This window comes from Salvia miltiorrhiza, chromosome 2, assembly GCF_028751815.1.
Source record: "Salvia miltiorrhiza cultivar Shanhuang (shh) chromosome 2, IMPLAD_Smil_shh, whole genome shotgun sequence".
NCBI classification, from domain to species: Eukaryota; Viridiplantae; Streptophyta; class Magnoliopsida; order Lamiales; family Lamiaceae; genus Salvia; species Salvia miltiorrhiza.
In genome coordinates, this window is record NC_080388.1 from 3,092,200 (window position 1) to 3,104,791 (window position 12,592).

Sequence of the window (12,592 nt, forward strand, 5' to 3'; positions counted from 1 at the left end):
TGGAATTGATTTTCTACTAAATGCAATGTGGGCAATGCTCCCGGCATATAAAGCTTACACATAATACTTCATCTTCCTCATGATGCCAGATAATGCAAGAGCTTCCTCAACAACAAAAAGCTGTTGCACCATGGCAAAGGACAAGAAGACTTTTCTACAAGGTAACTAGACATAGGTAATTCTGGTGCATAACTTATAAATCCAAATGGGCCATTTTCGATTTATTCAATATTGTGGAAACCAAAAGTGCCCATTTAGCTTCTCAAAAAAGGTAATTCCTGTTGTCATTCTTCTAGTGCATGAACTCAAGTGCTAGTGCCCAAGCAATTAACAGATCAGTTTAATAATGCAATGTATTATCATGATATGTATAAGAGAATAAAAAGATAAATTCACTTTATCCAATTCAAAACTGGTGGTTTCTTCAATTGGAGCTAGTACTACTTTTTCTTGCTATGATGGTAATTAAGGAAAGTCAACACAAAACAGAAAAGAACGGGCCAAATATAAGTAGCTGCATTTCCTACTCAGAGGAGCTCACCTGAAAAACATTTTCAAAACCAGCACCTTTAGATCTGATATAGGCTGATGCCATCTCACATCTAATTCCTCCAGTACAGTACCTTTAAATGCCAATAAACAAACAATCGAGATCCTCAAAAATGAGTTTGCCAATATAATCGAGGATCATGACGTAGCAAAAAATTGAAATACCCCATAATCACAGATTCACAGCAGTTCAGTGCAATTACGAGGATACACACAAGGAGATCAGGGAGTCGTACAAAAGGCTAACTAGAAGACAACAATGAATGATACTCCTGATATTCCAAACCATAGAGATTAATATGGTGGTAAAAGATCATAAAATATATTAGCCAAGTACCATCAATGAGAAGTTAATCATACTGAGGATAAGAAAAGGTGAAATTCTTTTTATAGAAAATGAGGGAAAGGAAAGGAAGGATTTAAAGGGAGAATGTTTTTTATCCCTCATTTTCTTGTGATAAATTTACAACCCAAGTGACCGCACCCTTACTGATAGCTGCAAAACCATCTACTCAGCAACAGCAAGATGGACATGCACCATGCAGTTAGTTAGAAAAGACAAGGATACAGTGTATGTAGAGATACACTGGAAGGTAAAGCAGGCAACAATGTCAAAGAAGCTTAAAAGTAGAAACCACAACTGACATCTGCTCAACTGGAATCAAAAGAGCTAGAATCTAGTACATTACTGGTACAGCACAAGTACTCACATAAGGATATTATTCCCCCACAATTGCTCGGAATTGTCATCAATCCATGAGGGCAAGTCACTATACTGCCTGATCGCTGGATCCAATGTTTTGATATCTGGAGCATGAAACTTGCCTATTCTCGTCTCGTACAAGTTTCTTGCATCTAACAGTATCAGTTCCTTGTTGGAGCCACTACTTAACTCTTGACATTCACCTGGGAAAATAACAAGAAATTCAATAGTAGAAGACTTGGCAACAAGAGCAGTATAATGTCAACAATAAATGAAAGCTCAAAGTACACAAACCAATAAAGAGAGAATACCAGCATTCTGAAGAACAGAGTGAAATTCAGCTGCCGAGAGATGTCTCCCAGCATTTGAAATCTCCGGAGACTTCAACAAGGGATGAGAGCTTAACGTCACCAGTTCTTATGGACAGTATGATAGCCCGTTTCAGCTTGAATGTGAGGGAACGAAAGCAGATGCCTTCTGCAATCCCAATTGATTTAGATATAGTGAAACACGGAACAACCTAGGAAGTTTACTACTGTCTAGAAACAGAAAGACCCAACCAGTTCATACTTTTGCCTTTGAAGTCCCTATAGTGGGACCTGCTGCAACAACATGCTCATGACTCATCCTCATTCAAATAAATAATATTATCAGGCGAATTAAGTTGAGGCCAACCTTGACTATCCGGATACAATTTAATCCATAACAATGAAACAGATTACAAGAGTCTGATGATAGAAAAACAATTTATCTTATAACACAAATAAAGGTAGAAATATACATTCAGAGATAAATGATAAGTATGAAACACTGATACGTCCTGAAAATCATCCAAAATGAGAACAAGGACACAAAAATTATAAGAGATGCTACAAGCACACAGCCAACATCTATCCAGATGCCTCTCCCTTCAAAGCATCAGAATCAGCCTGGTGTAGAGCTCCCACTGTAAGGACCTAAGAGTAACTTTTCAGCTATACGAAGCTTACAATCAATGTCAAATAAAGGGGAAAGAAACAAGCATAATTGTCTTTTGATTATCAAACAGTTAGCTGTGCAAAGAGTTTCGAATAAGTAACTAGAAGTAACAACAAACACCCAATTCATTGATGAGATTAACTGAAACAAGAAAACAAAGCAACATTCACATACTTCTTTTCAGAAAGCAGTGTTCAATATTCTCAATTCAGAATAACCAAGAACAAAAAGATGAGATGAACTGAAACAAGAAAAAAAAAACTAGCGAAAATTCAAGCCATAAATCCCTAAAATTCGAGTCCAAATGCCCTAAAATTTGCTACCTTATGCACTCTTCAATTTCATTTAGTTGTTACCTAAAGAATGAGGGCAACTGTTGTCGGAGTCAGAGGCCAGGGGCAGTGGTGGTGCGATTGGAGCGGTGGTGGGCGCTGAGCCGACGACGGAGGTTGCTCTGCCCAAATTCAAAAATTACGCAAAGATAGAAATACATATAGAAAATGGAGAGAGAGAGAGAGTATACCGTGGTGGTGGAAGCGAAAGAGAGGTGATGGGGATGGGGGGCGACGCCAGGCTGGAGAAGGTGGCGTCTAGCGGCTGCTTGCCGGAGACAAAGGCGGCACAGAGAGGAGGTAGAGAGAGGGAGAAGGGCTTTAGGTAGGAGAATTATCAACCTCATCCGCTCTCGATTGCAAATCGGAGAATTAGGGCTTTCCCCCTTTCCTGCCTCGATTATGTGGAGTTGAGAAGAGAACCGACCGTAGAACACCATCAGCTCGCCGATCCTCGGACCACCAGCAACGATGGGCGGGCTCTAGGTCGCGTAGCTCGCCGGTCTCCCTGAGATGGCGACGGCTGCGTTGTACCGAACAGAGAAGAACTAGGGCTCGACCAATCGAACAGAGAAGAACTAGGGCGCGGGGCAGCAGCGAGGGTGGGCGGCGACGGGCCGGCGAGGGGCAGCGGCGCCGGTGGCGGAGTCGAGAGGGGAGAGAGAGAGAGTCGAGAGACAGGGAGGAGACAGGGAGAGAGGACGAACTAGGGCTGGTAGTTTTGGGGTAATTTCTAAATTTTCTAAATAAAATCTATTCCTTTTTTTTCTTTTTTCTTTTTTCTCTTTTTTCACTTTTAATATTCAATTTTTGGTATTTAGATTTCTAATTTAGATTTTATATAAGTGTTACTTAATGATAAAACAAAAAAAATGTTATGATTTTTTTATTTTTTAAAATCTATATCTAGGAATAAATTCAAATTTTAGGATAAACAATTTATTTGTTATTTTTAATATAATATAATATAATATAATATTTAAAAAATTAATAAAAAAAATTATACATAACAATTTTTAAGACGCTCATACATAACAGTTCAAAAACCGTTGTAAATGACTCTTATACATAACGGTTCTTTAACGTTATGAATAAACCGTTATAAAAGATGGTCATAGATAACGGTGGCACAACGGTTTTGTAATACCGTTATGTATGCAACTAATAGATAACGCAAAACCATAACGCATTTGTTCAAACCGTTATCTATGCATATAGACAACACTACATAGATAACGGATTTTTCCAAAACCGTTATCTATTCCTAAAAGTGCGCTCATACATAACGGTTTTTGAAAAAAACCGTTATCTATGCACTGTTATGTATGTAAACTTTTGTAGTAGTGCAAGAGGATCTAGTTCAAGTAGGAACTAGTCAGATACAGATAGTTCTTGCGAACAACCTGCTCTGATACCAATTGTTAGGTCCGGGGGGGGTCTCGAATAGGTGTATGGGGGGGGGGAATACACCTATAGGCTATTTTTGACTATCTACCGACCTCAATCAGAGGGATCTCAGTCAGAGATAGAAAAGAAACTTTGCATGCAAACCAGACACCTGTTTAACCGAAATTAGTTTTGACCAACAGGGTTGACGACTGATACTGAAAGCTCTTCAGTAAAGAGTTATCAGTTAAGTCACTAGAACTTAACTGATCCACGTAAGGGCTTCAGTCGTGTTTGCAAAGTTGAAGATGATATCTCTCTTCCTTACTATCAGAGGATAGTGAGTCAGATTGATATCATACGCAGCGGAAATTAAACTTAGTTTCGAATAGCCTCGGTGGAGCAGATAGTTGGATTAGGGTTTCTCTTTGCTGTTAGTCAGTGTTCAGTTTTATCAATTGAAATAGCACAGTTATGAATGTAAAACTGAAAGCTGTAAATAACACAGAGACTTTTACGTGGTTCGGAAAAACTCTTTCCTACATCCACGGCTGGTTGATCAGACCAACAATCCACTCCGCAAGTGCTTGCCTGGTGCACTGCAAACCGTAAACTGAAGATAAACTCTCTTCAGCACCTACACACCTCGCGTAGGGTTTCCCCACCTACACACCTCGCGTAGGATTTCAGCACCTACACAACTCGCGTAGGGTTTCCCTGCTAAGCACACCTCGTGCTCAGACTTCCCTTTCAGAGTTCAGAGTACCTTCCTGAACTCCGAGTCACTCAAACACTCTTATGGGGGAGAGGTTTAAACGAGTGCCAACTATACTTACAAAGAACAAGTTCTTTGAAGCAAGTTTGACCTTTGGCTTCTGGGTACACAGAATATATGCCTAGGGTCTAAGAGAATGTATGTAATCAGCAGTGACTGATTTTGGCTTTGGAATTCTCTTCTTCGATTCAAGCTTTGAGCGGTTAAGCTTTAGGCTGAGTAGCTATTTCGGCAGAGCTTCAGCTTATGTTGTTGAATCGGTGAAGATTGAAGTGATCCTCGAGCGCTATTTGTAGGAGAACTCTTGAATAGATCCGTTGGCATAAATCGTCCTCAAGATTTCTTTCGTTGGAGAGCAATTCGAATTTGGGCTGAGGCTTCAATCTTCGAGGTTCCTTGTCTGTGTGGAAACGGCTCTCTTTGAAGGACAGGAGATGTGACATCTCTGAAAAGTAGCCACTAGATAGGAATGACCTCTGCAGAGATAAGATATTGAGATATCTCTGCATTTAATGCGGCTGTACTTTGAGCGTACGTGGCTTCCTCTGAACGTTGGAAGATCAGTCCTAGGAGGAATGTTCAACTGATACTTGACTTTAGTATCAGTCTATGGCGCGCATTAAATAATCAGTCTTCAACTGATTCTTCAACTGACACTTCAGTTGGTAACTCCAGTCTTCAGTCTTCAGTCTTCAGTCTTCGACACCGCAACTAAACTAGAAACGAACTCTAACACTTGAGTTCAAAACGATTCTAGTCTATTACATTTAAGTCCTTTGAATTTTGGTATCATCAAAACAAGGGTTAGGATATTCCACAAGGTTCCCAACATATATATATATTTATAAGTGAATTACTGTTTCGTCGTGTTTGTGCCATTGTCTATTATTAGTTTAGTCATATTTTATTGTAAAAGTTGTGTAGAGTAGTGGTGATTTTGTGTTAATTTGAGCTTAATGGTTAATTGTGATGCTTTAGGTGTTAAATGAAGAATGTCGATGTTAAAGTATTTGAAGATTGTGAAGAAAGCTCATAACGACGCAAAAGAGAGTGTTTAAGACATGCTAACCATGGCTCACAATTAATCGGGGGTGATTAGAAGAAGATTGAGAAGAAAAGGCAGTAAGCCGCGGCGCACTAGTCAACCGGGTTGACTGCTTGAAGGAAAATGGGCAGAATGTGAAGTGAGCCGCGGCGCACTAGTCAACCGGGCTGACCCTGACAGTTTTCTGACGGGATTTCTCATAAGAATGACGGTTTTTAGAGATTAAAATACACTTTTTTCACTTAGAACTTCCATCCTTTTCCCTTTTTGAAGCAAGAACAATAGGAGAACTTTAGTTTTTCATTTGATTTCACTTTCTTTACGCATTGGAACGGATTTGCACTTTGAATTTCGCAATTATTTCTTTATCTTTCTTCTTTGTTTATTCCATGGTTTACCTTTTCTCCTACTTTGAATTCTACAGCATGATGAACTAATTTCCATAATATAGGGTTGGAGATTCAATTGGGTTTAATTGATTTGCTTGAGATGTATTGATGCACTTTATCCGATTCAATTGTTTGATATTCGATTTAGCAATTGATCACTGCTTGATTGTGTTGGCAACGTGTGAGATCGAGAGAAGAACTTGTTGCTTGACCGTGGTTGAATTGGAATTAGACTTAATCGGAAACGTGTAGTCTAATAATTGATGAATTCATGTGATTTAATTAGCGTAGACTCATACTTGAATGTGAAAACTATGGTTTGAGCACCTACGTTAAGAGAATTTTGTGAGTTTATTAATTGTGCATGATCTTCACTTGTTTATTGGTTTCCCAAGAAGATGATACGTCGCCCTAGAATCTTTAATCCTTGAATTTCCGCTTGTTTTATTACTTTGAATTTATTTCTCGTTGTTTTAGATACTTTACTTGATCACTTGAAAATTGGTTAGAATATTTAGGTGTTTTTAGTTTTACGTGTTTAACACATAGATAATTAGCCCTGCTAAGTCTTTCTCGTGGAATACGACTTGGGTCAACTTGTCACTCTACGATTGACCTCGTTCTCTTGCGAGCAATCTAAAGAGTATACTTTAGGTTGAACAAAATTTTGGCGCCGTTGCCGGGGAGGGCTTTAGGCTTAGTATTTGTGTGTTATTTATTTTCTGTGTTTTGTTTTATTTTCTTTTCCTTCTTTCTTCAGGTGCATTTGATCCGTTTCTTTGTTTGGTGATAGATTTTTATGCAGGGTCGACAAAGCCTTAAAAGGAAGTTGACTCCTGAAATTGATTATATACACCAAACACGAGAATTGTTAGCAAATCTGGAGGAAGAAGAAGATCAGTCATTTAGTGACGATAGCCTTGAAGCAAGTACAGAAGTTTTGGAAGAGACTCAAAACTCCACAACTCAACCAGCAGGGATGGCAGCAGTAAATCAAAGGAGTATGAGGGATTTTGCTCGTCCGGTGGTTGAACCGGAAACCTCTAGTATAGTCCTTGGAGATGCAGCTAAGAATTATGTGCTCAAGCCTATGCATTTTAGCCAGCTGCCTTCTTTCTATGGAATGCCTTCAGAAGATGCATTGAACTTTATCAGAGAGTTCTATTCTGTGGTTACTGATTTTCCTCCACAAGGACTCAACACGGATCAATTGAAGATGAAGTGTTTTCCATACACTTTGAAGGACAAGGCTAAGGTGTGGTTCATGTCTCTTGAACCAAATTCTCTACGGAATTGGGATGCCGTCTACGAGAAATTCATGGCTAAGTACTACTCCAACCAGAAGACTCAAGATTTGAGAGCACAAATTGTCACATTTGCTCAAAATTCTGGTGAGACTTTTCATGAGGCATGGGATCGATTTCAGAGTCTTCAGCGACAATGTCCACATCATCATCTACCACCTGCATTGCTTAATCAGTTTTTCTATGATGGTTTGGTTCAAGACTTTCAATACATGGTAGATAACGCTGCAGGATGAGATATTGGTAATAGGACAGCCGAAGAGGTCAAGAACATATTTGAGACGATGGCCTCGAATTCTCAACAAAAGAGTGCTAGAGGAGGAAGGAGGGCAGCCGTCAATGAAGCTACGCCAAGCTATGATGTTACAAGGCAACTTGCCGAGTTGACTAGGCAAGTGGAACTTTTGAGGGTGAAAGACTCTAAATCTCAACAAGTGATGTCAGTCGAGACTTGTGGGATTTGTGGAGAATCTGGACATGGAGCAAATTTATGCCCGAAAATGGGAGAGCCTATATTTGAGGATGAGGCACAAGTTAATGCTTTGCAAGGTTTTCAACCTCGTCCTAAACTAAACCCATTTGCTCCAACTTACAATCTGGGGTGGAGGAATCACCCAAACTTCTCTTGGAGACAAAATCAAGGTCAAGGTCCGAGTCAGAATGCTCAGAATTTTCAGCAGCCACAACAACCAAATCAGCCACAGTATCAGCAACAACAACCGGGATTCTATCGACAACAGCAGTATCCCAACCAATAAGCTCCACCGAAGAAGCCTTCATTGGAAGATTCACTGAGCGCATTTATCCAGTCAACCAATCAAAGATTTGAGTCCGTTGAAGCTTCAATAAAAAGAATCGAGACTCAAGTTGGACAGATTGCAGGAACTGTAGGAAAGCTAGATCAGCAGAACACCAGGGACAAGTTGCCGAGCCATTCTGAACAGGTTCATGCTATTTCTATTCTTAGAAGTGGCAAAGTGGTTGATAACAAGGTAGAATATCCACAGGCTGATGAATCAAGTTCTCAAGAGGCAGAATCAAGCAAGTCGGAAGAAAAGAATGAGGATGCAAAGAAAGAAGAGGAGAAGAAGGATAATGGTCTTCACAAAGCTGTTAATCCTTACACACCACCCATACCTTTTCCGAGCCGACTAAGGAATGCAAAACAAGATCAGCAGTTTAATTACTTTTACAAGCTGCTATCAAAAGTGAATGTGAATCTGCCTCTACTTGATGTGATTCGGAATGTTCCGGCGTATGTTAAGTTCTTCAAAGAACTAGCATCGAAGAAAAGGAGATTAGCCGATGATGAGAAGATTGTGGTGTCTGAAGTGGCAAGTGCAATATTGCAGCATGAACTTCTACCAAAGCAGCGAGATCCAGGAAGCTTTGTTATCAAAATTGCTTTGGGGAACGGGAAAGAGGCGTCAGGTATGTTGGATTTGGGAGCAGGTATTAATCTAATGCCATATTCTATATTTGAGCAACTTGAATTAGGGGATCTTAAACCTACTCGTTTGTGCTTGCAATTAGCTGATAGGTCTGTTCGTTATCCTAAAGGAATTGTCGAAGATATATTAGTTAGAGTTGGTGGTTTAATTATTCCCGTTGATTTTGTTGTCTTGGATGTGGGGGATGTAAGAGAGAATGGAAAAGAGCATACTTTGTTGTTAGGTAGGCCGTTTATGGCAACAACCAACACGTTAATTGATGTTAAGAATGGAACTTTAAAAATGACTGTGTTGGGGGAAACCGTGTCTTTTTCTGTTCGAGATAATAGTGTTATACCTGCTACATCTCTTTTGGAAAATTGTTCTTTCGTTGATGCTATTGATGCCGTGGTCGAGATGGTATTTTGCAGGAGAATAGCCTTGATAGTGTACTTGCAGATTCGGAGGCTATGGATGAGAAAGAATTACTCCTTGAAGAAAGCATTAGAGTGATGGAAATTCTTAGGCTTGGAACTCAAAAAGAACCTGCTCATCCTAAATTAGAGCTTAAGGAGTTGCCAAAACACCTTAAGCATGTCTTTCTGGAGGAAGATGAGCAAAAGCCCGTGATTATTTTCGCTGAGCTCAATGAGGAGGAAGAAGAAGAGTTAGTGAAAGTTTTGAAGAGAAACAAAAGAGCAATAGGCTGGAGCTTATCTGACATTCAAGAAATTAGTCCTGCTACGTGCATGCACCGGATCATACTCGAGGAAGGAGCAAAACCTGTACGTGATGCACAGAGAAGACTAAATACAAATCTTATGAAAGTGGTCAAGAAAGAGATTTTCAAGCTTCTTGCTGAAGGAATCATCTATCCGGTGGCTGATAGTGAATGGGTCAGCCCGATTCATGTGGTGCCAAAGAAAGGGGGTATCACCGTGGTGGAGAATGATAAAGGAGAGTTGGTCCCTACACGAGTCACCACTGGGTGGCGAATGTGCATTGATTACAGGAAATTAAATGCAGTCACGAAAAAAAACCATTTTCCTTTACCATTTATTGATCAAATGTTAGATAAGTTAGCTGGGCATAAGTTTTATTGTTTTCTTGATGGATTGTCTGGATATTATCAGGTGGCTATTGCTCCAGAAGATCAGGCAAAGACAACTTTCACGAGTCCTTTTGGAACCTATGCCTGCAGGAAAATGCCCTTTGGATTATGCAATGCACCTGGGACATTTCAAAGGCTAAAGTGGATGTTATTGAAAAATTACCTCCACCGGTTAATGTGAAGTGCGTTAGAAGTTTTTTGGGCCATGCGGGTTTTTACCGTAGATTCATTAAAGACTTTTCTAAAATTAGCCAGCCTTTATGTCAATTGTTAGCTCAGGATGTTCCTTTTGAGTTTGATGAAAAATGTTTACTTGCATTTAATACTCTTAAGGAAAAGTTAATTTCTGCTTCTATTGTTATAGCCCCCGATTGGTCTTTACCATTTGAGATAATGTACGATGCTTCAAATTCTGTTGTTGGAGCTGTCTTAGGACAACGAGTTGACAAGATGTTGCGTGTAATATATTATGCAAGTTTGACACTGAATTCTGCTCAAGTGAATTACACGACAACAGAAAAAGAGCTACTTGCAGTTGTTTTCTCATTGGATAAGTTTAGATCTTACATTCTAGGGTCTAAAGTTATAGTTCATAGTGATCATGCAGCTCTTAGATACTTGTTGACTAAGTCCCAAGCTAAGCCTCGTTTGATTAGGTGGATTTTGCTTTTACAAGAGTTTGATGTCGAGATTAAAGATAGGAAAGGTAGTGAGAATGTTGTTGCAGATCATTTATCTCGTCTTCCTCTTGTTGATTATGATGAAACATTACATGAGCATGGAATGATTTCTGATTCTTTTCCATTTGAGAATGCTTGTGAGATAGGTGCTATTCCATGGTTTGCTGATATTGTAAATTTTCTTGCTTGTGGAAAAATGCGCCCTGGCCTTTCTTCTCAGCAGAAGAAGAGATTTTTGGCAAATTGCAGGTTTTACTTTTGGGATGATCCCTATCTTTTCCGCCTTGGTAAAGATGAGGTGATTAGACGTTGTATTCCTGATGAAGAGATACAAGATGTGTTGGCATTCTGCCACGAAGCTCATTGTGGAGGTCACTTTGGGGGTCGCAAAATGGCTTTACAGGTACTTCAGTGTGGATTGTATTGGCCCTCTTTATTTAAGGATGCCCATAATTTTTGTCTTGCATGTGATAAGTGTCAAAGAGTTGGGAATATTGGTAGAAGAAATGAGATGCCTCTTAATAATAATTTGGTTGTTGAAGTCTTTAATGTGTGGGGTATTGATTTTATGGGACCATTTCCCAAGTCGTCTGGATATGAGTATATTCTTCTTGTTGTAGATTACGTGTCTAAGTGGGTTGAGGCAATCCCCACACGGACATGTGATGCTAATGTCGTTATCAAGTTTGTGTAGGATCATATTCTTTGCAGGTTTGGATTTCCTCGTGCTATTATTAGTGATGGGGGAAAATATTTTTGCAATAAACTCTTTGAGAAGTTGATGAGAAAGAACGGCATTACGTATAAAGTGGCTACTCCTTATCATCCCCAAACTTCAGGGCAAGCTGAGACGAGCAATAAGCAAATTAAGGGGATTTTGGAGAAGACGGTTAAGCCATCGAGGAAAGATTGGTCAACCAAACTTGGAGATGCATTGTGGGCGTATCGTACCGCCTACAAAAGTGTGTTGGGAATGAGTCCTTACCGGCTTATTTTTGGAAAAACGTGTCATCTTCCGGTTGAAGTGGAGCATAGAGCTTATTGGGCTATTAAGTCGGTCAATTTTGACTTGCTTAATGCAGGAAAAGAACGAGCTTTGCAAATTTCAGAGCTCGATGAGTTGAGGAATGAGGCGTATGACAACGCCAAGATTTACAAAGATAAGGTGAAGAAGCTCCATGATCGAAACATTGTGAGGAAGGAGTTACGCCCTGGAATGAAGGTTCTTCTATTTAATTCTCGATTGAGATTATTTCCGGGTAAGCTACGGCCACGTTGGAGTGGACCATTTGAGATTGAAGAAGTTTTTCCATATGGAGTGGTTAAATTATTCAATCCGTGGAAGCAAGAGTCGTTTCAAGTCAATGGTCATAGGGTGAAGCCGTACATTGAAGGAGGAATTCGTCCAAAAGGAGTCGAGTCCATTGTACTCGATGATGTGATCTATGATTGAGCATGAATTGGTCGAGCTAACGACATTAAATAAAGCGCTACGTGGGAGGCAACCCACGATATAATTGCTTTGTTTATTTGCTTAAGTTTTAGTTTAGTTTTATGTTGTCTTGCTTCATAGTGATTTGATGGAGTTTATTATTTTTGTGGTTGCAGGAAGGGGTTTCTATGAAGTTTTATTGGTTTGGAAAAGAGATGAAGTTGATGGAATAAAAGTTGGCAAATTCGAAATTTGGAATTATTTCAGAGCGAGCCTCGGCTCGCAGCCAGCCTGGTTGGCGCAACATCTCAATTTCGGGCAGAACGCAGAGTGCGCCGGGGGGCACTAGTCAGCCTGGTCGACTTGCGTATAACAAAAATGAGGTGCGCCGGGCAGAACGCAGTGTGCGCCGAGGGTGGCTAGTCAGCCCGGCTGACTTGAAAAAAAAAGGGAAAATCATAAAAAAATCGTGAAAAAA

At 39.9% G+C, this 12,592-nt stretch overlaps 1 protein-coding gene and 1 non-coding gene across 2 annotated transcripts; one reads left to right on the forward strand and one right to left on the reverse strand.

Annotated features, from left to right (window-relative positions):
- Window positions 1-7,508: 7,508 nt before the first annotated feature.
- On the reverse strand, window positions 7,509-7,615 carry LOC131013793 (small nucleolar RNA R71). Its single transcript, XR_009097873.1, has one exon. It is a non-coding gene; the product is annotated as a small nucleolar RNA R71 (small nucleolar RNA).
- Window positions 7,616-7,745: 130 nt separating this feature from the next.
- Window positions 7,746-12,135, forward strand: LOC131007839 (uncharacterized). The gene is made up of 7 exons (XM_057934754.1): window positions 7,746-8,203; window positions 8,315-8,892; window positions 8,959-9,098; window positions 9,323-10,048; window positions 10,093-11,085; window positions 11,158-11,282; window positions 11,394-12,135. The coding sequence occupies exons 1-7, from the start codon at window positions 7,746-7,748 to the stop codon at window positions 12,133-12,135; spliced, it is 3,762 nt and encodes a 1,253-aa protein (XP_057790737.1).
- The last annotated feature ends 457 nt before the right edge of the window (window positions 12,136-12,592 follow it).

Coding starts and splice junctions, on each gene's coding strand:
- LOC131007839 (XM_057934754.1), top strand. CDS start 7,746: ATGGCCTCGAATTCTCAACAAAAGAGTGCTAGAGGAGGAAGGAGGGCA. Junction 8,204..8,314: donor GGATTCTATCGACAACAGCA/GTATCCCAACCA, acceptor TTCAATAAAAAG/AATCGAGACTCAAGTTGGAC. Junction 11,283..11,393: donor CCCAAGTCGTCTGGATATGA/GTATATTCTTCT, acceptor TATTCTTTGCAG/GTTTGGATTTCCTCGTGCTA.